The 26,932-nt window shown below is 38.4% G+C and overlaps 1 protein-coding gene across 1 annotated transcript in view; it reads right to left on the bottom strand.

Moving 5' to 3' along the window:
• Positions 1-26,932, bottom strand: part of ltk (leukocyte receptor tyrosine kinase) — a 74,195-nt gene that overhangs the window by 4,336 nt on the left and 42,927 nt on the right. The window contains exons 5-25 of the mRNA XM_002933736.5: positions 26,268-26,407; positions 24,823-24,960; positions 22,477-22,623; positions 20,602-20,702; positions 20,044-20,210; positions 19,325-19,419; positions 16,898-16,987; positions 15,210-15,387; positions 14,247-14,397; positions 13,584-13,715; positions 12,988-13,144; positions 12,421-12,603; positions 12,204-12,302; positions 11,271-11,423; positions 10,050-10,160; positions 9,556-9,742; positions 8,609-8,699; positions 5,214-5,278; positions 4,282-4,411; positions 2,338-2,435; positions 1,464-1,556 (exon numbers count right to left, since the gene is read on the bottom strand). Of these exons, the coding sequence (XP_002933782.3) occupies positions 1,464-1,556; positions 2,338-2,435; positions 4,282-4,411; positions 5,214-5,278; positions 8,609-8,699; positions 9,556-9,742; positions 10,050-10,160; positions 11,271-11,423; positions 12,204-12,302; positions 12,421-12,603; positions 12,988-13,144; positions 13,584-13,715; positions 14,247-14,397; positions 15,210-15,387; positions 16,898-16,987; positions 19,325-19,419; positions 20,044-20,210; positions 20,602-20,702; positions 22,477-22,623; positions 24,823-24,960; positions 26,268-26,407 (2,706 nt within the window). The remainder of the gene's footprint in view (positions 1-1,463; positions 1,557-2,337; positions 2,436-4,281; positions 4,412-5,213; positions 5,279-8,608; positions 8,700-9,555; positions 9,743-10,049; positions 10,161-11,270; positions 11,424-12,203; positions 12,303-12,420; positions 12,604-12,987; positions 13,145-13,583; positions 13,716-14,246; positions 14,398-15,209; positions 15,388-16,897; positions 16,988-19,324; positions 19,420-20,043; positions 20,211-20,601; positions 20,703-22,476; positions 22,624-24,822; positions 24,961-26,267; positions 26,408-26,932) is intronic.

Here is a 26,932-nt window from a genome sequence, read left to right as displayed (position 1 = left end):
GACATGGGCCAAAAGCACTCACAAATCAACGTATTTCTAATGGTTCCCAGGAAAATTAAAGACTATTTATAAATCATTGTTTTATTACGTTGGCACAATTAATTCTCTAAAATTGTAATACATATGGAAAAGTCACTGACATCCTAATGTGCTTTGCTGCCTAATTGTTTTGATATCAAAGTGCTGTTGTCAGGACAAGTTCTGGTTCTGACTGAAGTAAAACAGATTGACTTACTGTTTATATAACACTTCCTTATGTGCTGTGTTTATAAGCAGGCCTGGATTTGTGGCAAGGCCACATAGGCCCAGGCTTAAGGTGGTACAAATTTAGGGGCATGCCGCCCTGCCGCACCTCAACTTTGTTCCCTTACATAGTACTGGAAGTACTGGAAGAAGCTGATGTATGCTATCCCCAGTGCTTATCCTGTCCCCAGTGCTCCGTGTGTGAGCTAAAAGGATGCGCTTGGGCTCAATCCTGGGAAGGGAGGAGGGTGGGAGTGTGGGCGGCCTCTTGCCCCTATTTCTTTGTGCCAGTTTCATATTGTTGATATAAGCAAAGTAGAAGTAATCTCAAAAACTGTCCACTTTTCCCCCATGCTTTATAATATAAGGGGCCTGGGACCTAGGGTTTAACAGAAAAATTGTATTTCCATAATTTGGATCACCATACTTAGCTAGCCTAGTTGCCATGAAGTACAAGGTCATGTTATTACAGAGGAAAAAGAAACAACAGATGCCTTTCTTTTGTCACTATGATGCACATTTAGTAGGTTATAGGAGATGAAAGGGAGACACTGAATCCTGAACAAAAATCTTGGGTGATAATTGCATTAAGTAGCTGCATTGCAGTTCTACTTAGAAAAATCATGTTTTAACTGAAATTTCTGAGCAAACCTAATATGGTTACTATATTGTCCCTAGGAACAAAAGGTAAAAACTAGTCTTGCAGGGACTGCTTAGTGCAGCCCTTGGTTATCCAGGAGTAGGGTTGCCACCTTTTCTAGAAAAAAAATACCGGCCTTCCTATATTTTTATCTTTCTTTCCTATTAATAACTTTGGCATTAAGTATCATTTTTACCATCCAGATTGGTAAAATACCGGCAAGGCTTCTTTGTTCATCGTGGCCAGGTTTAGCCAATCCAAAATACAGTGACTTAAAAATGTCTGTATAGTTTGAGGGTAATAACAGTATATTTCTAATCACAGAATCTAGTCTTGTATTCTTCAAAACAGTTATTAATTCCATATGTAATGACCATTATGTTGGCATTAGTAAATAGATTGAACACTTTTTCTTCCATATCAGTCTATACAAAAGAAGACAGTTTAGATATATTGCCGATAAAGAAGAACATAAAGTATTTTTATAAATTCATCAGCTGTAGACACTTTATTCAATATATGTTAGGTTTTAGGCATTATTAGCTATTTTTAAAACAGAAGGCCATTATCAGTTTCATACCTATAAATGTCCCGCGCCATTCCAAAGTCACCGATTTTGGCCACACGTCCTGTCCCACTGTACGTTAGAAGGCAGTTTCTGGCCGCTATGTCCCTAAATAAGAAAATAATTTATTTGCATAACATTCATTAATATAAACATACAAATAAGAAGTGTTGCTGTATATGAGTCTTCGAGCATCAACAATTTTTCTTACAAACTACCATAGTTCATTGATTGCCTACAAAAACCCTTGATGCAGATATTCAATGGCTGTTATCCTTGATCATGTTTTTCCATTAATCAAGGTCTACACATTAAAGGAATACTGTCATGGGAAAACATGGCTTTTCAGAATCCTGCATGGAAATCTGTTTTTCAAAAAGCCAAACAGATTTTTTAATTTTGAAATTTCCTGTGGGGCTAACCATATTCTTCATTTCCCAGGGTGCCACAACAATGTGACTTGTTCTCTAATAAATTTCAGTGACACTTTACTGCTGAGTTGCAAGTTTGAGTGATATCAACCCCCCTCCAATTTCCCCCCAGTAGCCAATCAGCAGAACAATGGGAAGGGAGCAAGATAGCAGCTCCCAGTAGGTACCAGAATAGCACTCAGTAGTAAGAAATCCAAGTCCTGCTTGGGACTCCTCCAGTTACATGGGAGTAGCGCTGGCTCCTTGTGAAAGCTCAGACTCAGGCACAATGCAAAGAGATGGCGCCTACACACCAATATTACAGCTAAAAATAGACATTTATTGGTTCAAGAATAACATTTTAAATGGTAGGGTAAATTATTTGCTGTGTAAACAGTGTAATTTAGTAATAAAAAGTATACCAAGAACACAACAGAATGACTTTAAACTATAAAAGGCGAGAGATGTTATTTCCCTACCTGTGGATGAAGTGGTTTTCCTCCAGGTATTTGCAGCCACAAGCTATATCCCTGGCCATATTCAGCAGATCTAGCATGGATAGGGTAGAAGGTTGGTTCTAAAAAAAGAGAACTAATGAGTACAAGAATTCGCAGCCTGCATTTTTAGAAATGGAAGATTTTATGTAAAAATATGTGCTAAGCCTTGTGGAACAAAAGCTACATTAGTGCATGATTCTTAACGCTGGGTTATGATTATGTTCAGTAGAAATATTTGTATTATTTGTTGTGTAATGAAAGAAAGAAATGATTTCCCAATACATATTATCTATATTTCATACTTTAATAATCATTTTAAAATGCTTGATCCCCTTTAAAATAGTTGCTAAATAGTTATGTTAAAAGATGTTATCAAAACCCTAGACCCACACACAAATAGGTCCCCTCACAAAAATAGGTTCTTACGGTATTTCTGAGTATTTACCATGATTTGAGGCAGAAATAACACATGAACAATGCACTGTGACACTGGCCCATACGTTTTTCAGGGTAGTCTGGAACAATAGTTCTTTTTGGATTTCAGAAGAAGGAGGTGAGCACAACATTTTTCTTGCACTTGGGCCCTACCTGACCTTGTTTCACCAATGACTAAATCAAAATAGCGTTTTATCTTTTTCACTGGAACTCAGTATAAAGCTACAGTTATAAGTGAACTTTAATTTGAGAAGGAGGCCTGTGGTCTCTGTTGAATCTATGCCTGGCATTTTTCATTACCAGCCATTTTTGATGGTCACTGTTACAGTGATGTCAGACCAGGCCTTGTTGATACAATTCCTAATGGATTTGTACAATGCTCTATAACACTACAAGGAGGCTATGTCCTAAGAAGAGAGGAGGTTAAGGAGAGACAAAACCTTCAAGTTTATTAAAACCTTTATATGTTGAAGCTAGGGCAAACAAAGCTTGAGTGAAATATTTAAATGTATTAAATTCAGTGAGAACAACATATCTTCTAAATTGAATTCCAGATTTCACCATAGACTTCTATTGAGTTTTCTGTGATAAACTATGGGCTTTTATCATTGAATTGAATCTGGCACACTGCTTTTTATAAGACAATAACAAAGTAAAATAATGACTGTATAGAGTTATGTACCTTGATTTAAACATACTGTGCAAACCAGGCACAACATTCTAATAGTACGTTTGGTAAGTTAAACATCGTATGTGCTTTATGCAATGAAAACCTGTCTGGATTTCTTGGAGACAGCCCTTTTCTGAGGTGCACAATGATTTCTACTAACTGGTTTAAAGGATATTCATTGGCACTCTGCTGCTTAATATCTGTAATAACAACAAATCTGACAAATAATTATATAGTAAGGTAAGTTTTGACTAAGACAAGTAAGCCACTCAGTTGCCTATTGATTCACTTTATCATATCAAGCAGTGCATGAAAACATGGTGTTATTTTGAGTGAAACGGTATTAGAGAACAGTGATTTATCTTCATTGTCAAAATGTTATAGTAACCTTTATTTGCATGGGAAATTGCATTTCTCGGTAGGCCTACAAACTATATAGAATAATGTATTTTTTCCTGGTAAAACAACACTAATTCTGTGCTTACGTATATCTAAAGAGCCTCTAAATTACATTTTTTTTTCCTTCGTCCATGGACAGATAAAGAAAAAAAGATATACTTAATTCCTCTTGCTTTATTTCCTAAGATTCTAATAAAATCTCTTGTAGTGTTACAGCTCCTACTGTATACCCCACTGGAGGTTATAGCCAGGTATCTGAGGGGGGAGGGGCAAATGTAACACTGGGCATGTCATTGAAATGTTCAAACTTTACCAGAAGTTAAAGAAAAAAAAACTCTCAGCATATGTATTTTGATTTTTCTAAGCTCAAGTTGGCATGAACATTTTCAAGTAAAGCATTCTTTTCTTTAACAATAACTTACAATCCATGGACGATTCTGCCGGAGGAAGCTCTTCATGTCCCCACCAGACATCAGTTCCAGCAGGATAAAACGAGGAAGGGTTTGAAGACTCACTCCAATACAGCGCACAATGTTCTGGTGGCTGAATTTACTGTATGTAAATAGAAGAAATAAATATATAAAGTTAGGTTTGTCTCTATGAATGTATTTATTTATTGACACCTATACCAGTAAACAATCTTTATGATTACTAGAGCTGCTTTTGCACCATCGGCCTGATTTACTAAACTGTACCAGGCTGTTTGCCCATAGCAGCCAATTAGATCTTCACTTTCATTTTCACAGGTAGTAGATCAATCAAACCTAATTGCTTACTGGTTACACTTGTGTATTTAGCACCTTTGTTAAAGTTAAATGTATTCTCATATTAATGGGGTACATCCATATCTGCAGTAGGCACTGTCTGCCAGGAGTGACAAGAGCCTGGAACTGATATATTCAGAAGACTCTTACTTATATAACTTCCGATAACATTTAATTTTAATCCTAATAAAGTGACTAGATTGCATGATCAATAATAAAAACATTTTACATAAGTATTTTTGGCTGCTGCTCTACTCAGGTGAAAGCCATGCATCACTTGAGGATTTTGAAGCAAAGATCAGAACACTTTGAACAGAAATCAGTCCAAACCAATTAAGACCTGTGCCATAAAAGCCTCTTTTTTGTTACTGGGGTTAAAGTCTAATATCTACTATTCTCCCTATTATTTTATTAAGTTGCAAGTGGTCATTATATATACCTTGTGAGAGTGTGTTTAATAGGAAAAATATATCATATGCATTAAAACATCACCATATGACATATATACAGTAATCAACTACTACAATGCAAAATCTACAAGAGTATAGAATGATAAAGTGAGAGTGCAGTATGAACAGCCCCCTATTTACCTGATTATCAGAGCTTCCATGAGAAAGTCCATTTCATCTTGTTCAGAGCAGATTTCTGGTAGTGTCTGTAAATGCAAAACATCAGTTTAGGAAAAACTATAGTATAAGCTTAAAGGCCTGTATTTTTCAGCCAATGCCATGAATTATTTATATCTAGATAAAGTTACATGTCAAATGGACTGTGTTTTTTCTATTTTCTTCATGCACATGTGCTTGCTGATAGACTTCAGATTACAGAATACATAATCCAGCTACAAAACTTCATTGCTTCTAGCCAATCACATAAAAATCTGTGAGACAACATGACACAGACACCCAGAGAGTGACAAAAAGTCAGAATACGGTAAGTAAGCTTTAGGGCAGTGACACGCAGGGAGTTTAATCTCCCCATGTGTCACTGCCCTTAAAGGAGAACTAAAGCTTAACTAAAGCTAGAACTGAGCTAGAAATGCTGTACATTATATATTGAGCTTCTGTACCAGCCCAAGGCACGCACAGCCCTTTAGCAGGGAAGATCTGTGCCTCCAAAGATTCCCCAGTAGCTCCCCATCTTTCATTCTGCTGATTCCCTGCACATGCTCTGTGCTGCTCTCAATTACTGAGCTTAGGGACCAACTCACTGTATACTGTATATACACAATATGAATGTCACAATATAAGCCTGACTAGTAATTAATTCAGATTCACATTAAATAACAGCTCTGAAACCAGTGCAGTTATCATCAGAATTTAATCATCAGCCCCATAGCATTAGCTTATATGACAGGCAAACCTCATTTTCTTACCAGATATATACACTTGCACTACTCAAAGTATTTATTTTAATCCATTAAAAACTATATTAACCCCATATGGATAGCCTAACGTGTTTAATGCTTACCCAGCACCTAATCATAGGCTCATACTCTGTATGATAATTTGCCCCCTAAGCTTGTCCTCTCAACAGCTGCCTAGAGCACACTGAGCATGTGCAGTGTCACTGACACTAATAGAATCCAAGATAGAAAGCTCCTGTGACAACTGTAAAGACCTGGATCATTACTGCTATAGAGCTGCTAAAACTTTAGGCTGGTGTAGTGAGTTCAGTATATAAAATATGACATTTCTAGCCATATCCATTTTCAGGGTTAAGTATGCCTATAAACATTACCTCTTTAAATATTCCAGTTAAAAAAGGATACTTCTCCCTCAATGGTCATAAAGGGCTCTTAATCAATGAGATGCATTCAGCAAATAATAAGCAAGTATGTATACAAGTATGCACAAAAGGAGAGTCTCTACAAAGAATATGTGATTAATTCAAGGACGGGTAAACAATCATCTTTATGTTCCTCTGCCCCAGGCAACATCAGTTGTTCTAAAAATTGCATTTGCCACAAAACAGGCAGCTGATATATAACAAAATGTGGCTTATGTATTATGTAGTGCTCATATTTCCATAGTTTCCACAGAATGAAGCATGATTCCTGGGAGCGTATGTATCATCTACAGTAACAATCTCAATAAAAATAACTAGCTGGGGGAAATCTGCATTAGAAAAAAATAAGTTGACTATGGTTAGAAAAAGAAAATCCCTATAATATAGTAGTTTACCTATAGTAAACACATAAGTAAAAAAAAAAAGCAAAACCTATAAACACCATAAAGTCTATAGAATATGCACTTTATTTCTGGATTTATGTATGCCACACTAATAGTAACACCCAGCATGTTGGGTCCCTTATTATACAGCAGGTCACTCAATGTGCTGGCCAATATTATTTAGTGCAACACATATAAATTCTTAAATAAAGTGCATTAACTGTACCACTGATGGGATCCATACAGCATATAATGTACCGTACCAGTGTACTAATGAGTCCCTATAGTGTATAGTTATTAATTAACATATAATGCAAATCCCCTGAGCAAATTTACTATCTTAAGGAGATATGTAAAGGCAAAACTGGAAGAAAAAGATAATTAAAAAAACCCCAATGTATTAACGATATGTAAAAAATGGTGCATTGTTGTCAATATACCTTGAACTAATTAACAAAAATAATTTATCAAATAAATTTCTATAAAAATCATATGTTTTCTAAAAAAAAATATCAATAAATATCAATATCAAATATTTTAACAATGGACCTAGTAAACGAATGCTGAGGCACCATGCCAAATTCTGAGCATCCAGAGAATCTTTATAGGTCAGTTATACCAACCAAACTAAAGGGTTTCATATGCATTTAAAAGTAGCAAGGCACAGAGTATTTTAACTTCTACTGTGGTATGGCAAATGCTCTGCCGATTGCAGACCTTGTCGAGACAGATGAACCTCCTCTGACCATAGTGATCACTGGTATACTAGTCTCCATAGTGTCTGTGTCACACACAGTGTCGGAGTACATGCCATATATCTCTATGGGAATTAGTGACAGGCTGATAGGGCATTTTGAATGCCTGAGAACAGTTGTCTAGATGCCACCAGCATTACTATAATGTCCTCTTACTCTGGATTAATAACACTTTGTATCTGTTTAACAAGGTAACAATGTTTATATCTGTATAAATAATCTACGATGCAGTCATAGGGGCTGCCATTCCTGTTTACATGAATACAGAGGTTCTTGTGAGTGGTGATAACAAAATGTGCCAAAATGTTTTTTTAACTTAAATAAACTTGTTTTAAACAAATTAAAAATGCTCGGTTATTTATTAATATGGGAAACTAAAAAAAAAATGTGAATATCTCAAATTTGCGAGTTTACGAACTCGAATATCTTGAACTGAAAATACGGCTTGACTTTGCCTATGACGTTTCCCATTGACTTCTACATAAACTCACAAGCTTTTAGATGCCAAAGTTTAACAATTGAGTTTTGTGTTTTTGCACTTAATACATATTAGACTTTTGAGGTTCTTGAACCATAATTCAAATTTTGTGGGTTTTTCCTCTAAAGAACTTGAATGGTGAAAAAAAATCAAACTCGAACATTGATAAATCACCTCCTTAATGTACATTATATTATTTAACTAATTATTAGTGCATGCAATTAGGTTTTTGTGCTGTGATTAAGATATTTGGATAGTTCATAAACCAGGCAGGCCTGGACTTGAATCTGTGGATTATGGCAAATGCAGAGGGGCTGCTGTAAGATACCATAGACTATAATCACTATTTATTGGGCTGGTGGGGGCTGTTTGGGCCTCTCTGTACTTAAAATGCCAGGGCCTATTTTGAGTTCCAGTTCAGACCTGGAACCAGGACATCTTACCCACACATAATAGGATTTGTTATCTAGAACTGAGCATAGTTTCCTTGTTTAATGCCTTATTTTTCTATGACAATGTGCATTTTATCCCTGAAGATCTATAATGAGATTTACATGAATTATATATGCTTTGATACTGACCTTTATAGCTACTTGGAGTGGGTTCGGATCTCCAGAAATCCCAACAACCATCCCTTCATAAACCTCACCAAAAGCGCCATGACCCAGGGCTCTACAAAGGATACAATAAAACAGGACAGCTTTTAATATTGTAGAAATAGTAGTGGCTGCTAGCAGGGGGCCATTGGTGTGAATAAAGATGCTCTTTTACTGCACATGTGCATCAGTCAGGGGTGGGGGTAGGCAGTTGATGGTCCAGGGCCTGGGGTGGTATTGGATAGAAATACATCTCTGGGCTAATTATAGTGCAGGGAGTCCAATACTATGATGGTGGTTCATGTATCCCCATATAAAACCTGATTGATCATTTAATATATTATGATTCATTTACTGTATATATTTTACTTGGGTACAAAGACACTTAAGAGAGAGAAGTTTGATCAATGCACATTCCCTGGTCCCGTTTTGTAAATAATTTAGATAATCTATGCAATAATCTATGCATATATAAGTGCATGCAAGACCACTGTTAAAGGGATGGGTGTGCGGTGATACAACTACATGGAATTTTGGCCATTCTGCATTCTGTTTTCTGCAAAAAAACTGCTAAAATATGAAATACACAAAAAATGTGGGCACATTCTTAGGCTAGCATGACCGGAGGTGAATAGACAGGACCATCATATGGGGTTTACCTTATTAATTTATGTAACTAAAAACACCTGGTTTTTGAAAATACATGCACTTGCCTAGATACTAAATTACTTAGAAACTGGGGAACCAGGGAATGTGCATTGATCAATCTCCTCTCTCTTTTGCTTGTAGTTAATTTGGCCAGATCATTTGCACTTCCATTGTACTTTTATATTTTACTAGTCTATGAGTGCTTCCACAACCCCCCTTTTTTGTGCATCTTGATATAGTAAGCTGGTACATAAGGAGGATAATAAAACCCTGGTGTTCCTTACCTAAGCAGAGTAATGTTCTTGCGAGGTACTTCCTTCAGCTCACTCAGGCTGGCTCCCTTCCCTGCAAAACAGTAGTTAGGGTTGTAGTCTGTCATGATGATAGAACTACGGATCTTGCTCAGTTTGTACTCTGTGCTCTGCAGTCGCACTCGTGCTCCTTCCAGCTGTTTCTTCTTACGGTGGTAAACTGCAGTAAAGAATGAGACAGTGTGTCAGGAATTTGGATTCTATGTAGGGTTGCCACCTGTTTGGTTTTGACCAAATATTTCACTTAAATGTGAAATATTTTTGAGCATTAATAAAACTTGAGTATGCAATTCCTCCGATTCTTTTGTGTGTAAGCAGTTTAAAATTGCAGGAACCATAACGTTGCCCCCTATAGGCACACTGGATCTTTAAATGTGGATAATAATTATTTGCCTTTATTATTTTTAGTCACCAGACCTTTAATTTGTTTAAAGGGACTTGACAAGAGTGAGGTAGCTGAGACATACCAAATGACAGGCTTCCACAGGCAAAGATGATACCAAGAATAACCGTCGCTATAAGGACAGCGAGAATGAGTGAGAGTGGGAGTTGCTTCTCGGCTAATGGCCACTTTGGAACTAAAAGTAAAACAAAGTAACAATGAGTGAGAGAATATTTATTAAAAGCCCATTATTACAAAAGAAAAAGACTCTTTCAATGGAAACTTGTTACTATTAGTTAAAGGCAAAGTGACTTATTAATGACAGGGAGGGTCAGCACGGCAGAATGTTTGGCTGTTGTGCCAAATCCATATACACTGATTGCCTGCTGGAGAATTTAATGGTATATTCTACTGCTATTTGGAGGCCATATACTGTATGATGTTAAGTGAAATAACAGACAATCAATATGTTATTAGGAACTTTATCTACTTCCACAACAGGGATTTTATATGGAATTGTCACATATATATATAGATAAATCCCCCAAAAATGTAGTTGGCATTTAATACATTGTTCTATATATACAGGTATGGGACCTGTTATTCAGAATGCTCAGGACCTGTGTTTTGCAGATAATGGATCTCTCTGTAATTTGGATCTCTATAACCTAAGTTTACTAAAAATTATTTAAAAATTAATTAAACCCAATAGAATTGGGAAGTTATGATCAAGTGCAAGGAAGAGTTTTAATTATTACAGAGAAAGGGGAAATCATTTTTAAACATTATTTGATTAAAATGGAGTCTATCAGAGATGACTTTCCTGTAATTCTGAGCTTTGTGGATAATGGGTTTCTAAATAACGGATCCCATACTAAAAGGTGAAGAAACAATTTTTCATGAGAATTCCTATGAAATTTAAAAAAATCCATTTCATGTGTAGAAATATAAGCCTTATTTTAGGAGAAATTTGTGAGGCACTGATTCTCCATTGTGCTTTTCCATTGGTTTTACTTGTTTTTTAGTTGAAAAATTTCATTCAACCATAAAAGCTTTTTCTTCATTTAAATAACTTACCCCTATTGTCAGAAAATGATTAGGATAAGGGAAGAACAGTCAATAAATGGTTACTCTAGCAAACTGCCCAAAATACTCCTCTCTGCACACAGCAATATTTATTTTGTTGTGTCATGTGACCATAATGATGGCTATTGTGAAACTGATTCACTTAACTCTTTCTTTAGCATAAAGGATGCCAATGAACTTTGTTTTGGTTATCTATATGATTATAAGAAAGTCAGCTTACCTACACAGGTTGTGTTATCGCTGGCGAGCACAGTACCAACCTCGCAAAGACACACAACGCTCCTGTTGATTGGGTCTCTTTTACAATTGTCAGTATAACAGTGGCTACAGTTTACAAACAGTTTAATTTGCACTTCTCCGTGACTCTCCATAGCTTAAAGTAAACGAATAAAAAATTATGTCAACAAAGTAAATCCTGGTCATTCACCCATATCAATATATTAAAAGGTCATTAATACTTTTGTGCAAACAGAGATTGTTTGTCCATATATTGCAATGCATATACAGTAATCTGAGTCATCCCTGGCCTGCGTTATCCTTACACTCATTTTCATCTAATTTAATAAGAGATACAGCATAAAACACATCTGTTCCTCGTCTACGGAGGATAAATATATAGGCAGCAGAATGTGGGCCAGCAAATTCATTCTGTAGTCTTATTTTATAGACGTTAAAAGAATAGTGACACAATTCAACTGCCTGTGAGATTTTATCTTGAGCTGAAACTTTAAGCAATAACATAAAATTATGCTTCTGAGTATGAAATCCTCTGATTGTAGTCATTTCATGGTTAGGCATTTTGATCAAGGGGACAATAAAGTAACCGCTTTTTAATAGTACAGACTGAGAACATGTTCCATCTAGTTCAGTGTTCATCAAAATGGACACAGCAGGCTAAAAACCTCACATGTCATTTTAGAAATACAGAAGCAAACGGGAGACCATGCATGTTTCCCAATGGAAGATCTGTCATTCCTCCTGCCTGGAATTCATCTGTCTGTACCATGTTTATCAAATCATTAAAACAGTATCTCTCTTTCACTGTGATTACCTATAGTTTCATATATTATTATTTTGAAAATCATTGTTCGAAGACTAAACGTTGGACATGGACTATGCACTTTTAATTCACAAAGCATTAACGTGACCTTACCAGCCAAAGGATGCAGGAAGATTTTAACAGATGGGTGAAAAAATGAGACGCCATATTGTCCATCAGTAAAAATGTCATCCAGTTCAGAGGCGTTACCACCTATGAGAGAAGTTTAAAAACATGAAACCATCACTTTGAAAACTATTTTTGAAAACATTGTATCAGCACTTCCAGAATATTTATACAGTTGGACATTAGTGCAGAATTACAGCCATACCTTGGTAGCCTCCTCCTCCACCACCAGAGGTGCAGGGACCTCCTCCACCACCAAATCCGCCAGATGTATGCCACTGTAGTTTTGTTATTGCTTTGTAGCAGGTCTGCCCTCCTTCTGCCCCAAATAATAAGGATTTTCCAGCCACCGGCAACTCTGTGATGTCATTCCATCCACCCCCTCCACCTTAATAATGATTAAACATACAGTTATTCGTCAGAACAAAGAACAAAGGAACATTAAACCCTACTGACAAGTTGCTTTTCCATATTCAAGTCTGTTCTGCTAAGAACGTACTATATAACTATACGCCAATGTAACAATTTATAGAAGAATGGTGTGGCAATAGCGTGAAAGTGATCAAATATTATCAATTCAGGGGATAATTACATTAGGACAGAGCAAGAGAATAATACATTGTTTTTATTAAAGTGTTATTAAAGAGAATTCCTGTTCTCAGGCTAAGAAAGGTGGAAGTTCAAGAGCTGGAGAGCCAAAGTAAGGAATATTATGCAAGCATTCAGCAGGCATTCACTCATGCAACTAATACTTTCTTCAGTTATACCGTACCTGCCGCTCCAGACATGCCATTGGGGCCAGGTACAGCTGTATTGTTTTCAAACCTCTCTGGGTGAATAAAGTCTAAGGGATCCTCTTGATCTTCTAGGTAGGCTTTCCCTCCACCTCCAGCTGCTACCAGCAGTGGTATAAATTCACCATTTACCTCCTAAAGGGATTTACAAAATGAGCAACATGAATATTGGTAAAAATAACTTTTTGGAGTTTACTTGAAGATCCCAGTAATCATTGACAGTCAAGGTGTTATCATTGACTGGGATAGACTCTTTGGGCAATGGAACATGTAGTGATTATGGCATTTTGTAGCCTTAATGAATAATAGCTGCAGTGGTAATAGCTCCAAGATCCAGTGACAAGATGCTTGCAATCACTTCCCATCACTTCCCATTGAATTGCATGTTAGGTGATTATCATTTAGATCAACGAGTGTGGATTTGAGCATTTAGTTGCCTGCCCTCTGAGCTATTAGTAGCCTGGCTATAAAAACTCCTAGAATTGCAATGTGCGCCATTGACTGGCCACTAAAACAAAACAAATTGTTACTCTATTAAAATATACAAAGCATTTATTGGAGCTCAGAGACGAACCTTGAAGACATAAGATGCTCCACCTCCTCCTCCTCCGCCACCTGCCCATTCTGAGAACCTATTCTGGTCATCATAATTGTCTTCAATAATGGAGGACTTGCCCATGCATATTTCTTTGGTCAATTCATTTTTCTAGAGACATCAACAAGTCAGCAGGGAAATAGAGCATTAGAAATGGCCATATAATACAGTAAGAGAATTTCTTGTACTTTTTTTTAGATTCAAAAGAATTTTCATGTGATAAACAGCAATATCGGTTTTTCTCATTGAATTGCATCTGGCTCTATAGGAAAATTGGGACTCAAATTAGGAGATAAGCTTTCTAATGATACTGAATCTGGCCCTATATGTGTTATCAAATGTTATAATGGTCAAGTTTTATTTATAAAAATTTAATTTTTAACCCAAAAAAGCAAAGAGAAAGTTAAAGGTTCATACAGAGGGTTCCAGCTGCTGGCTATGAGAACCTATGAATACTGACCGACAATTGCTAAAAAGAACTGTATTTCTACTTGGACTGTAAATAGTTCATTTAAAATTATGTGCATACAATGAGCTCCTTAACTACTTTATACTTGACAGTACATATTACACATTAACAACCCCCCTGTGGGTGGTAAAGGAACACCGGTATAATGAGTTCAGGAAATACAGACCACTCACCCCTGGGCAGGCATCTTCTCCTTGCTGGCCCACCAAGATATATAGAATCTCATCCTTCTGTAGAGGGAAGATGGCAGAAATGAAGACCCCATGAGCAGGATTGTTGTGGTTCTTTGCTCCTTTGCCTCCAGCCGCTCCATATGCTGAAATTCTGAAACAAGAAAGACAAGATACATGTTGCTAAACACCAGTTCTCAAGTTCTCAAAGGGCAGTAAATTCAAGTAAGGCAAAAGATAAATCTACTTGGTAGAAATACATATTCTTCTAACACTAGTAAGTGGGTGTTATAGTAAAGAAATTGAACTTTAAACTCCCCTGGTGTAGATCACCAGTCTCTGTGCTGCACTGTGCAATATACATTACATTATTAAAGGAATACTGTCAAAATGCATCAGTTAATAGAGCTTCTTCAGCAGAATCCTGCATTGAAATCCGTATTTCAAAAAACACACATCTTTTTATATTTAATTTTTATTTCATAGGGCGCTAGCCATATTCTTCATTTCCCAGGGTGCCACAGCCATGTGACCTGTGCTCTGATAAACTTCAGTCACACTTTACTGCTGAGCTGCAAGTTAGAGAGGTTTCACCCCCCTCCCAGCAGCCAATCAGCAGAACAATGTGAAAGTAGCAAGATAGCAGCTCCCAGTAGATATCAGAATACCACTCAATAGTAACAAATCCAAGTCCGGCTTGGCCCTCTTCTTAGCCAGGTTAATCAAAGAACTAAAGTAAAAATCACTAAAGGTGCCAACTTGTTATCCATCTCCTAGAGAATATTATCACTTGCTTCCTGCCCCAGCTTGGCACTACTGGTTTTAAAAAGAAACGCTCCAGCTGGGGTTCTTTGGTATATAGCATGCTGCCGCCATCTTACTGGCCAGTCCATGCATCCATGGAAAATGGCTCACTATTATCAAATCTATGAGATAGAATTATATGTAAAATACAGGTTTGCTCACTGGTACACGCTGGTAAAAGGGACCTTCCACAGCTGTACTCCCCTAAGTGGACCCTCCTTCCCCACGACTACAGATATGTTGCTGCTGCGGTAAGCATTGTCACATTGTGTCTGGGTCGGTCCATGAGGTCCACTGGCACCGCACGAAGTGAACTGGAGTTCAAGTTCTGAATTTTCATCTGTTTTGAAAAAAAAAATTTTCTAAAAAGTTAGAAACAGTCTAGGAATGTATGGAGTTATGTAATAAAAAGGCACTAAGTTTGCCTAGGAGCAGTAAGTATTAGCAACCAATCAGCAAGTAGCATTTTCTGGTCACCTGATTGAAAGCAAACATTATTATAGGTTGCGATGGGTTACTGTTACTGGGCAAGCTTAGTGCCTTTTATTACACATGGCAGATAGTGTGTTATGCAGCATAATACCAAAGTTACCATCATTTCATTAGTTAAAGAACTGTGGGAAATGATGACACAATATAAATAATAATAATTCATATTAATATTTGAGCAAAAATATTTAGGTGTCAGTTTAAGAATGATCCCTATCTTTTGTACAAGCTGCACCTATGCACCCCACTATTAAAATATTAACAATCTTTTTCTGATTTGACAACGGCATTATTATCGAAGGAGCTCACTTGGAAATATTTCCATCAAAAAGCTTTCTTAGCAATAAGGACACTTTACTCTTTTTAGCACTACCTGAACAGCTGCCATTTTATTGATTCCCCAGAATACTTAGAATTGCACAGTTATTAAGACCAACCACCCTGAGGATTAAGCTAGGCTCCCATAATTGAATTCATCTGAAAATGTTTTAATCAGGTTATCCATGTGATGTGCTAAAAAGTGAAGCAAAAATTGTGTCTGCAGTGGGGGCAGACTTTGGGGGGGCTTAGGGGACAGGGGGACTGTGAAGGGTGATCAAGGGAGATAAACAAGGCATGTAACTTTGTAAATAATTGGCAAGGTACACCCCGGATGACTAATGCAGTTGATTTTCTTTACTTCTACTTTATTTACTTTTATTTTATCCGGAACGCCTGATGTTTTCAGGAGAAGGTGGGGGCTTTCTGTAATATAGAGCTCCATGCCTTAACAGCTCAATAGGGTCTCTATGGAAACTCTAGATTAAAGGGTCAGTATATCGACAGTATATCGCCCCTTGTTCAACATGAATTCTTCTGAACATAATTTTTGCCTAATCAGTAAAACATGTTTTTTATTGTTATTTGTTGAGCTAAACAGGACAAAAAGGGAAACTAAAACTACTCCATGTTCAAACCTTGCAAGGTAGATAATTAGATTACCAGTATACAGCCCCCCCCTACCTTTCTCATTTGTTGTGGCTGTTTTGTTAGCAATAATGGCGGTCCGCAGGTACCCTGCTTGGGTCACCTGGCTCAAGTGCAGAAGTATTCCCGCCTTTCAACAGTGCTATTTTTTTACTCTTACCTGGTTGATTCGCCTCTGGTGTGACGTCACTTCCGGTTTTACGAGTTACAGCAGGGAAAGGTAATGTGACCCATTGGGTTGCGGTTCAGCGGGTCCAGGTCAGGTATGGATATTCCCGACTGGACCTGTGCAGGTCTCTAGCAGCAGTATTCTTATTATCTACCTTGCAAGAACTAAACAAGGAGTAGTTTCAGTTTCCCTATTTAGCTCAAGAGAAATAAAAAGGGTCTCAAACCTGTATAGGAAGGCTCTGACAGAGGCATCACAGTGTCATCTTCAAAATCATCCACTAAACCATGATTTTCATATCCAATTTCTATTCTTCCTGGCACAATATACAAGATGCAAAATAATGAGAGATATGAGTTAAAGACTTTTTTTTCATTGTTTGTACTGCTTTTGCTATGGAACTCTAAGTAGTAAAGAAACAGACTACAGTTAATATATTTATTTGTATACGTTTCTAATGATTTTTGTAGCTTGTAGACAGAACACAGTAGTATTTTTGAGGGTCATAGTGGGGCTAGTTAATCTAATGCAAACAAGAATTTTGTCGCTGTCGCAGGTTTTTCGGCGCCATCACGTCGCGAAAAAATTGTACTGTCCCGCCGAGTACGAAAGTTTTGAATTCATTCAAGCTTCAGTATCGTGACTTTCCTTGGGCCAGGTTGGAGCTGCAGAGTGCCATTGAGCCCTATGGGAGACTTTCCTTGGGCCAGGTTGGAGCTGCAGAGTGCCATTGAGCCCTATGGGAGACTTTCCTTGGGCCGGGTTGGAGCTGCAGAGTGCCATTGAGCCCTATGGGAGACTTTCCTTGGGCCGGGTTGGAGCTGCAGAGTGCCATTGAGCCCTATGGGAGACTTTCCTTGGGCCGGGTTGGAGCTGCAGAGTGCCATTGAGCCCTATGGGAGACTTTCCTTGGGCCAGGTTGGAGCTGCAGAGTGCCATTGAGCCCTATGGGAGACTTTCCTTGGGCCGGGTTGGAGCTGCAGAGTGCCATTGAGCCCTATGGGAGACTTTCCTTGGGCCAGGTTGGAGCTGCAGAGTGCCATTGAGCCCTATGGGAGACTTTCCTTGGGCCGGGTTGGAGCTGCAGAGTGCCATTGAGCCCTATGGGAGGCTTCCAAAATCATGCAAAGTCGGAAAGGTTTGCCCGCCGTTTACGAGCGCTCAATACGAAAAAGTCGCGACAATTTGCGAAAAAGTCGTACCAGCGACGAAAAAGTTGCGGCAGCGACAAAAAAAACGCAAAAAATACGAAAAAGTCGCAAAATGTTCATTTCCAATCCGATTTTTTCCCATTCGGGATTCGGATTCGTGGATTAGTAAATGTGCCCCCTAGTATATTCCAAGCATAACTGGAAAGTGATCTACATTTGTAATATTAATTTTGTTAATTAATGATTAAGAAATGTTGTTAATACATAGCTCCCAGCTTGTGCTCAGTAAAAATTATCTAACTAATCTAAATCTTGGGTTCCTGAAGTCAGCATTTAAATAATCTGCCATCATTTTTTCCATATTAACAGAAAAGTGTGTCTGGGTTTTTTTTTCACAATATTACTTTTGAGTTATAGATTCTCACCCCAATAAAAATGTTCTAGTTCAGCCAGCGAATCCCTTAAGCCTATGGCAAAAGGGCATTTTGTCCAGTGGAAAACAGCTACAGACAAAATGCTTCTGTAATGTTTATCAATAAAAAGTGCTCTGGCTGATATATACCTCTGTGCAAAACTGCATAAATAAGAGTGCTCCATGGTACGCTTATAGTTACTGTTTACAGACATATGTACCCCACTGCCTGCTAATTTTGATAAATAATATTCTTAAATAGGGTCCCTCTTACTTTTCTTGAGCCAAAGGTGAAGTACAAATAAAGACATAAAATGTGACTTATAATATATTTATATATGTTTGACTCAAAGAGCAACCTAAAGCATCACTTCCATATATCACTCTTCAATATATGCATTTTATTTAATGTCAGTGCAATACTGTAAGGTACCGTCTCCTGCTTCTGGCTGTCTTTGTTGAGTCTTAACCAAGGATGGTGCTCTGTGGCTTACTAATTACTCTTATCTGCTCTGCATTATCTGTATATACCTGCCTATATGTATATATATATATATATACCCCAGTCTTATATACTGTCTGTTTATGGGTTTCATTATCATTGTTCCAGTTGCACTTAGGGCTCTGGCACACGGGGGAGATTAGTCGCCCGCGATTTAACTCCCTGTTCGCGGGCGACTAATCTCCCCCGTGTGCCAGAGCCCTTATTGTCTTTGGTCCTGTTCCAGGTCCTATCTACTTCTTTATTGTTCCTCCACCTTCCTGGCATACCTTGCTCTTTTGCAGCTGAATTACTGGTTTTGACCTTGGCCTGTTCCTGTTTAACCCTAGCCTGCACTCTGTTGGCTGCCCATGTGGGCACCCTGGATTGGGGTTGCTGTACATGATAATAACAAGATATTTTAGAAGCATATATTAACACATACTGACACATAATGAACACTGTTGTTTTTAAGATTTTTACAATGCATGTTGCCTTAATGTTGCTACGTCTTGTATTTAAACTTGTTTTGTATTCCAGACATATAACCCTAAGCAAATTATTTCTTTGATTTCATCTCAGAAATCAATTTATTCCCCATATCTTTACCTGCATGAAAGCAATCCACTGAAAAGGTAACATTATCTAAAGCAATGTGTGCAAGGGAATTCCAACCCCAAGTTGCCACTACAAGTAAGCGGAATCTGGAAGAAAACAGAAAAAAGTCATTTAGAAGCCTTGAATCAAGCAACATTAGTTAAATGGCAAACCTCATAATACTAATGGGTTTCCTCTTTGTGCAGTATCTTTTTGGGCAACCACATGGTGTGTTCTGTAGCGAAAAGTCTTTGTTGAAAGGGGAACTAAAACCTAAATATGAAATGTGGCTAGAAATGCAATATTTTATATACTGAATGTACTGCCCCAACCTAAAGGTTCAGCATCTCTATAGTAGTAATGATCCAGGCCTTAGAATAAACACCCCATTTCAAAACAGAGACGTAGTCCTAAATCTTTTACATTGCTTAAAGCCTGCTATCAGGGAACAAATTATGGAAATAAATAATATACCTAATAATGTACCCCCTATTGTAAAATATAAGGATAATATATATAATATATATATATAAGTCATTGAGGAGTTACATGAACATATAAAAGAGTGCTTTTATACAGGTCATGAGAATCTGAGGTGACTTCTAATATCCTCATATTTTACAGCAGGGGGTACATTATTTATTATAATACACAAGTTTCAGTGAATCATGTTACAGAAATTACATTAAAAAAAAAAATTGTTGTGCGTGTCAAAAAAATTATGTAGATACCTGTTTTGAAACTGGGGAATCTGTAGTGTTCCTGAATTCCAAAAGTTGCCTGATGCCCCTTGCTTTACCCAGAGTTTTACTGAACTCCCCATTCCTTTCCCGTCCTCCAGGCCATATATTCCAAGGGAGCCGTTATAGATCCCAGAGATCAGGAACTTGAAACTAAGCTTAGAGAACAGGCGAAAGCAGGTGGGCATTCATATCAAGTAAGTGTTAGTGAGACAAATCTTTTCTGCTGATTACATTTGTTATTCATTACACATTCCAAGAATCTCAGTCAGTACAATGTACACATGTTCTGGGATTTTAGCTGCACTGGTCTTTTAATCACGGAGAAGTAGAATTATTTTAAAACCTGTTGCTAATAATAGCTAACATTTAATAGAATTGCAATAAAATGACAATGGCACAGCACTGATAAATATAACACAATACAATTATGAATATTTCTAAAGTTGGGTCCTATTATTTAGCTCCTTTGTGCGTAACATTCTCAATGTAAATATAATACTTTAGGGTACTAAAGCTAAGAGTACTGTCCCCATAACAGTGGCTTACCTGGCAGACATTATTAGTGACCACTTTTGGAAACACGGCACTGTAAATAGTTGCGCTACCATCGCTGCGCTTACTCTGTACAGACAGATACAGAAAATGTCCTGTGACAAAGAAAATAAGGATTTGTAATTAATGAAAAACATAATATGGTTTACTTACCCATGCCACATATGCAGTGGGGACTGGGCAAATAAAAGATCTCAATATCTATTTAACTCTGCCACTGTCCCAGTCCGAAACTACTGCTGATCACTATTGGTAATGCTGCACTTCATGGACTGGAGGTAGGAGGGGTGGGGAGGATTTTTAAGCTGCAGAGGCAGAGATGGAGGAGGCAGCAGCCACAGGAGGCGAGTAGGTGCTTCAGCCTAGGGGCACTTGTACTTCAAATCCGGCCCTGTCTAGAGATCCCCCACTCCAGCCACTCCCCTACCTGAGAGGGAGCAGGCGGGTAGCTGTTGTGGTTAGCGCCAGGCCCTTTCATACATTTTTTTGCGGGGGGAGGGGGCATCGCTGAGTAACTACGTCACTGCATGGACACATCCACAGAGGGATTCTCTGAACACAGCTAGAGCAGAGTTTCTATGGCAACCAGCAGTGCCATCTCTTTATTGGCTGCTAGACTGGAGGGCGTGTTTTGTAACCTGAATTTAAGGCTGATGGCAGATGAGGCGTAGGGCGGATATTTTTGCCAAGCGGAAAAACGCTTGCTGAAAATACCGCCCTACGCATCCTACATGTGCCTGCACCCGATTGAATGAGATACGCTCGGGTGCAGGCACATGTAGCTGAAATACACATAAAAACATAAGAGTTTGAAAGTATCGTGTTTTTATGCGTATTTCGGCTACATGTGCCTGCACCTGAGCATATTCCATTCATTCGGGTGCAGGCACAGGTAGGAGGCGTAGGGCGGTGTTTTCAGCAAGCGCTTTTCTGCTTGGCAAAAATATCCACCCTACACCTTGTCTGCTATCAGCCTTAAAAGACTAAGCATGCTCACAAGCCAAGAGCCAAATTCCTTAGGGAGAGGGCCAAGGAGAAGGAAGTGATTAAGGGGATGCTGCAGCCTTTTAAAGTGACAGTGACACCAAAAAACTAAAGTGTATAAAAGTAATTACAATATAATGTACTGTTGCCCTACACTGGTAAATGTTGTGTGTTTGCTACAGAAACGATACTATAGTTTATGTAAATAAGCTGCTGTGTAGCTACGGAGGTAGCCATTCAAACTGAGAAAAGGAGAAAAAGCACAGGTTACATAGCAGATAACAGATAAGTTCTGTGGAATACAATAGTGTTTTATCTGTAATCTGCTATGTGCCTGTGCCTTTTCTCCTTTGAATGGCTGGACCATGGATACACAGCAGCTTATTTATATAAATTATAGTAGTCTTTCTGTAGCAAACACACAACATTTACCAGTGTAGGGTAACTACATTATTTTGCAATTAATTTTATACACTTTTGTTTTTTGGTGTTATTGTTCCTTTAAGAACCAGAATGGCAGGTGTTTAAATATTTTAGGGGCTGTTCAAAGTTGTGTATGCAAATAAGATGTTCAGCTCTGTATTTACCCAAATTTGTTTTTTGAAATATGGTATTCAGCTGAATCCAAAAAATGATGCATCCCCAATAGCTTATACAAAGCTCACAATTGGCACAAATAATACTGCACAATTAAAACTGCATGTAGTTAGGTTTTCTTGGAACAGTTTTGGGGAAAGCAGACCAGATGGGACTGTTGATCTGAGAGTTCTTATACCTCCAATATTTATTGTATTTATTGTATTTAGCAGATAGAAAAATCAACTGTTTACAAACCTTTCCTTTTTATATGCTTTTTATCTCTATGCAGTCAGAATAAACACTCACCTTTCACCAATTTGAGGTCGGAGGGGGATGTGTCCTCTATTTGTGTAGCGTCAGTGTATAGCCACGTTGTGTCATTTCCATCATATGGAGTCCAACCACAAGTTCCATCATCAAAGGAACAGTAGCTTCCAGAGGGAAGGATGATTTCTAAAATGCACATTGAACAAGAGAACTGCAGTAAATATAGTAGATTTCTTATACAATACAGGCTATTATCATGAACCCTCTTGGGTAGATGACAAAAAATCTAAATCATTTTCTACCTATTATCCAAAACTTAGAAACATATACATGGCACTTTGTGTTTTCAGGTGAGAGTTCCCTAACAAGAACAAAATAAGCATTTTTAGGAGATCATCAAAGAGGGCAAAAGAGGGTACTTTCTGGGTCATGGACCTACAATCCTACTGCTCTTTAAATACTGCTACCTTATACAATAGATTTATAGTGAAAAGACAGAAAAATGCCCATTCCTGGACATAAATGACTTGTACCTGCTCAGGGTCTCATATTGTGCCTGAGGCAAAAGTTGCAGTAACCGCACTAGCTCTGACCAGGTGTAAAATTCTGAGCACACATTGGGCCAGATTCATCAAAGTACGAACCCGAACCACAAAATCTGATAATTTCTGATGTTTGGAAAAGTCACGAAAATTCAGTTTGTTTCAATCCGAAAATTTCGTACTTACGATCTAAAATTTTCATATTGAAATGATCGTTTGTGATAGTCATGAAATTTTCGTATCTGAACAACTGTAAACATCGGAAAAACCTTTCTGACTTTGATCCTTCTGTGCATGATTTTGGAAGCCTCCCATAGGGCTCAATGGCACTCTGCAGCTCCAACCTGGCCCAAGGAAAGTCTCCCATAGGGCTCAATGGCACTCTGCAGCTCCAACCTGGCCCAAGGAAAGTCTCCCATAGGGCTCAATGGCACTCTGCAGCTCCAACCCGGCCCAAGGAAAGTCTCCCATAGGGCTCAATGGCACTCTGCAGCTCCAACCCGGCCCAAGGAAAGTCTCCCATAGGGCTCAATGGCACTCTGCAGCTCCAACCCGGCCCAAGGAAAATCTCCCATAGGGCTCAATGGCACTCTGCAGCTCCAACCTGGCCCAAGGCAAGCCTCCCATAGGGCTCAATGGCACTCTGCAGCTCCAACCTGGCCCAAGGAAAGTCTCCCATAGGGCTAAATGGCACTCTGCAGCTCCAACCCGGCCCAAGGAAAGTCTCCCATAGGGCTCAATGGCACTCTGCAGCTCCAACCTGGCCCAAGGCAAGCCTCCCATAGGGCTCAATGGCACTCTGCAGCTCCAACCTGGCCCAAGGAAAGTCTCCCATAGGGCTAAATGGCACTCTGCAGCTCCAACCCGGCCCAAGGAAAGTCTCCCATAGGGCTCAATGGCACTCTGCAGCTCCAACCTGGCCCAAGGCAAGCCTCCCATAGGGCTCAATGGCACTCTGCAGCTCCAACCTGGCCCAAGGAAAGTCTCCCATAGGGCTCAATGGCACTCTGCAGCTCCAACCCGGCCCAAGGAAAGTCTCCCATAGGGCTCAATGGCATTCTGCAGCTCCAACCTGGCCCAAGGAAAGTCTCCCATAGGGCTCAATGGCACTCTGCAGCTCCAACCCGGCCCAAGGAAAGCCTCCCATAGGGTTCAATGGCACTCTGCAGCTCCAACCTGGCCCAAGGAAAGTCACGATACTGAAGCTTGAATGAATCCGAAACTTTCGTACTCATTGCGACAATACGATTTTGTCGCACAAATTGTCACGCAAAGTACGAAAAAGTTGCGCAAATTAATGGAAATTTCGCAGAAAATATGCAAAAGATGTAAACTTTAGAAAAATTACGATTTTTTTGTATTCGGACCTGTCGTACTTTGATAAATGTGCCCCACTGTTGTATAGTGCCAACTAAGGCACCTCTTTTTTTGTACCATTAAAAATGTTATGCAGTTAAAGGGCATGTAAAAGTACACCCATGATTAGTCCCATAAGCAGCAGCTGCAAACTGAACCCGTATGTGCATAGTTCTCTAAACTGAGTTTATTGGTACAGTTGGCATCTAGCTTAAAATTCTGCCTAAATTATTTAGCATCATTTGCAGTTATCTTGGAATCCTTGGGACAAATGTTGCTTTGTGGGTAGAAAAAACATGGCAGTTTATAACATTGCCCTTCCTTTGAACAAGTTTATTAAATGATCCCTAAAACAGAATCTATACAAATATTGGCACAGACATGAATACCAAAGCTGTCTGACATTCTTGGTTCTAGTGAGAAATAGTGCATATGATCAGGCATTATATATTTATCTACTAAGTAGGATATATGACTGAATACACACCACATAAAGCACCTTCATCTTCGCCTGTGGGGCAATCATTAGTAAAGTCACAAAGATTGACATAATTGATGCAGTCTCCATTGTCACAAAAGAAGGAATTCTCACCTACACATGTAGGCATAAAACTGTCTTGGTAACCTGAAATGATCAAGAATGATTAACAGTTAAACTGCGTTTGGAAATCTTGATGTCCACTCTGACTTTGACCTGGTTGATTGCTATCGATGCACTTATGTTGTGAGTCACAAAAAGACATTTACAAGTGCAAGTGCGATCATGCCAAAGTGGATGCAAATGTTGTACTACTGATGTCATTCATTAAAGTTACTTAGGTCTAAACACACTCCTTGTACTTTCATAGTGTGATACTAGGGAACCCTGTAGGTGGCAGTTATTTTGGGGTTTCCAGCACAAGAGACTTGTACCAAAAAATTGCACACTAAACATACTGGAAATAACACAATCCCCAATCTGAAAATTTTAGCTGCAACTTACACAAAGCTTACAAATATAAGCACTCACAGCTGCATTTGTTTTGATGCTCTGGGTGCAAGTTCTGTGAAGAAATACCGCATTGTAGGTAGGAAAATACACACAACAATGACTTCTCACTCCCAGAAGACAATTTTAGGGTTATACTATGTACAGCAATTGGCAAACAATGCAAGCAGCGAGTAAATTCAATTATTCTTTGTTTATTCACACTTTATCTGTATTTACTTTCACTTTAACATTCACACTTTATCTGTGTTTACTTCCATGCATGTTCAAAATAGAAACCTTTGGTGTTGTCTGTGGGTGAACAGAAAATGCAGCAATAGTGGAACAGCAACAGTAAATATCTTTTCTTATTTTTTTCCACAATTTGTGTCTCTCTCTCTCTCTCTCTCTCTATATATAGTTGCTGGTCTTTTTTATACTATTGGAACCCTTTACCGAGCACCCGAGGTATGCTATGTAGCGGTGTGCCATCCTTTGTGTATATATATATATGTCTATTTCATATAAGGATAAAATAAAGCAAATAGGAGGGATATTTATCATTTGCCACGTGATGTAGCCGGACTATTACAACGCAACATTACAATGAGGGCTTATGTCATGCAGGATGGGCAAATAAACTCATGCTTTGCTACTGTGAAGAGTCATTTTGCCATGCTTGGTGGCAGCTTTGCAAAACATTGTTCACAATGTCTCACATCTTAACAATCATCTCTAGTCAGATCCCCTCTTGCTTAACCTTTTTATTACACATGCCAATAATGGCCTGAAACACCCTATAGCAGTGCAGTTAAAACTTGACACATGCAAGAGTAAATAAAGTTGCACATACGCCTCATAGTGCATGCCCTCAGAAAAATCATATGCATAATTTCTGTTTACACAAAAATATATAACTGTGTTCCACACATGTGAGAAAGGATCGTTTTAGTTTAGGAACTTACCAGCAGAACAGTGTCTAAGGGTTAGCGACTCCAGGACTATAGGATGATCTGCCGTCTGCACACAATGTATATAATCCAAAGATATCTGAAATGGCTCATTCACTCCTGCAATTTCTGCACTCAGCATCTTCCAGTTTGATCTGTACCATGGGAATGAGGGGATGGTTAATTTAGTATCATCAACAATGGTTCCTTATGGCTTATCCTTATCAGCTCCCTTAGGCCACATAACTACCTGAAAGGGAACCCTCTTATACCACAAAAAAACCAACTGCAGCACATAAGATCCAAGATAGGAAAATTCTCTTGTGCTTTATAAAAAGCACATCAATAGTATATAGTTTTGGCCTAGAAATTAAACATTGTGCTACTAAAATGATTTTGATAAGGATAAGGGTTTTCTGTTGTATCTAGTGTAATTCAGTATGTCATTTGAGGATCCCCCTTGCCATCACTGGTTGGATACCTGCTTAGCTATATATATATATATATATATAAAGCAGACATGTCAGTGTACAAGTATTTTTAGAAAGTCTTTATACCCCTGGTGTGGGCAGAGCAAGGAGCATGGTTGGGAAGTGCTTAGGGTAATGGCAAAGTTTTGTGACATTGTTACACTATCACCTTCATAATTTATTGTAATGCAATATATAATAATATATATG

The sequence above is a fragment of the Xenopus tropicalis genome, chromosome 8, assembly GCF_000004195.4.
Source record: "Xenopus tropicalis strain Nigerian chromosome 8, UCB_Xtro_10.0, whole genome shotgun sequence".
NCBI lineage: Eukaryota > Metazoa > Chordata > Amphibia > Anura > Pipidae > Xenopus > Xenopus tropicalis.
Note: the sequence above shows the minus strand (reverse complement) of the source record. Positions and strands in the feature narration are given on the sequence as shown.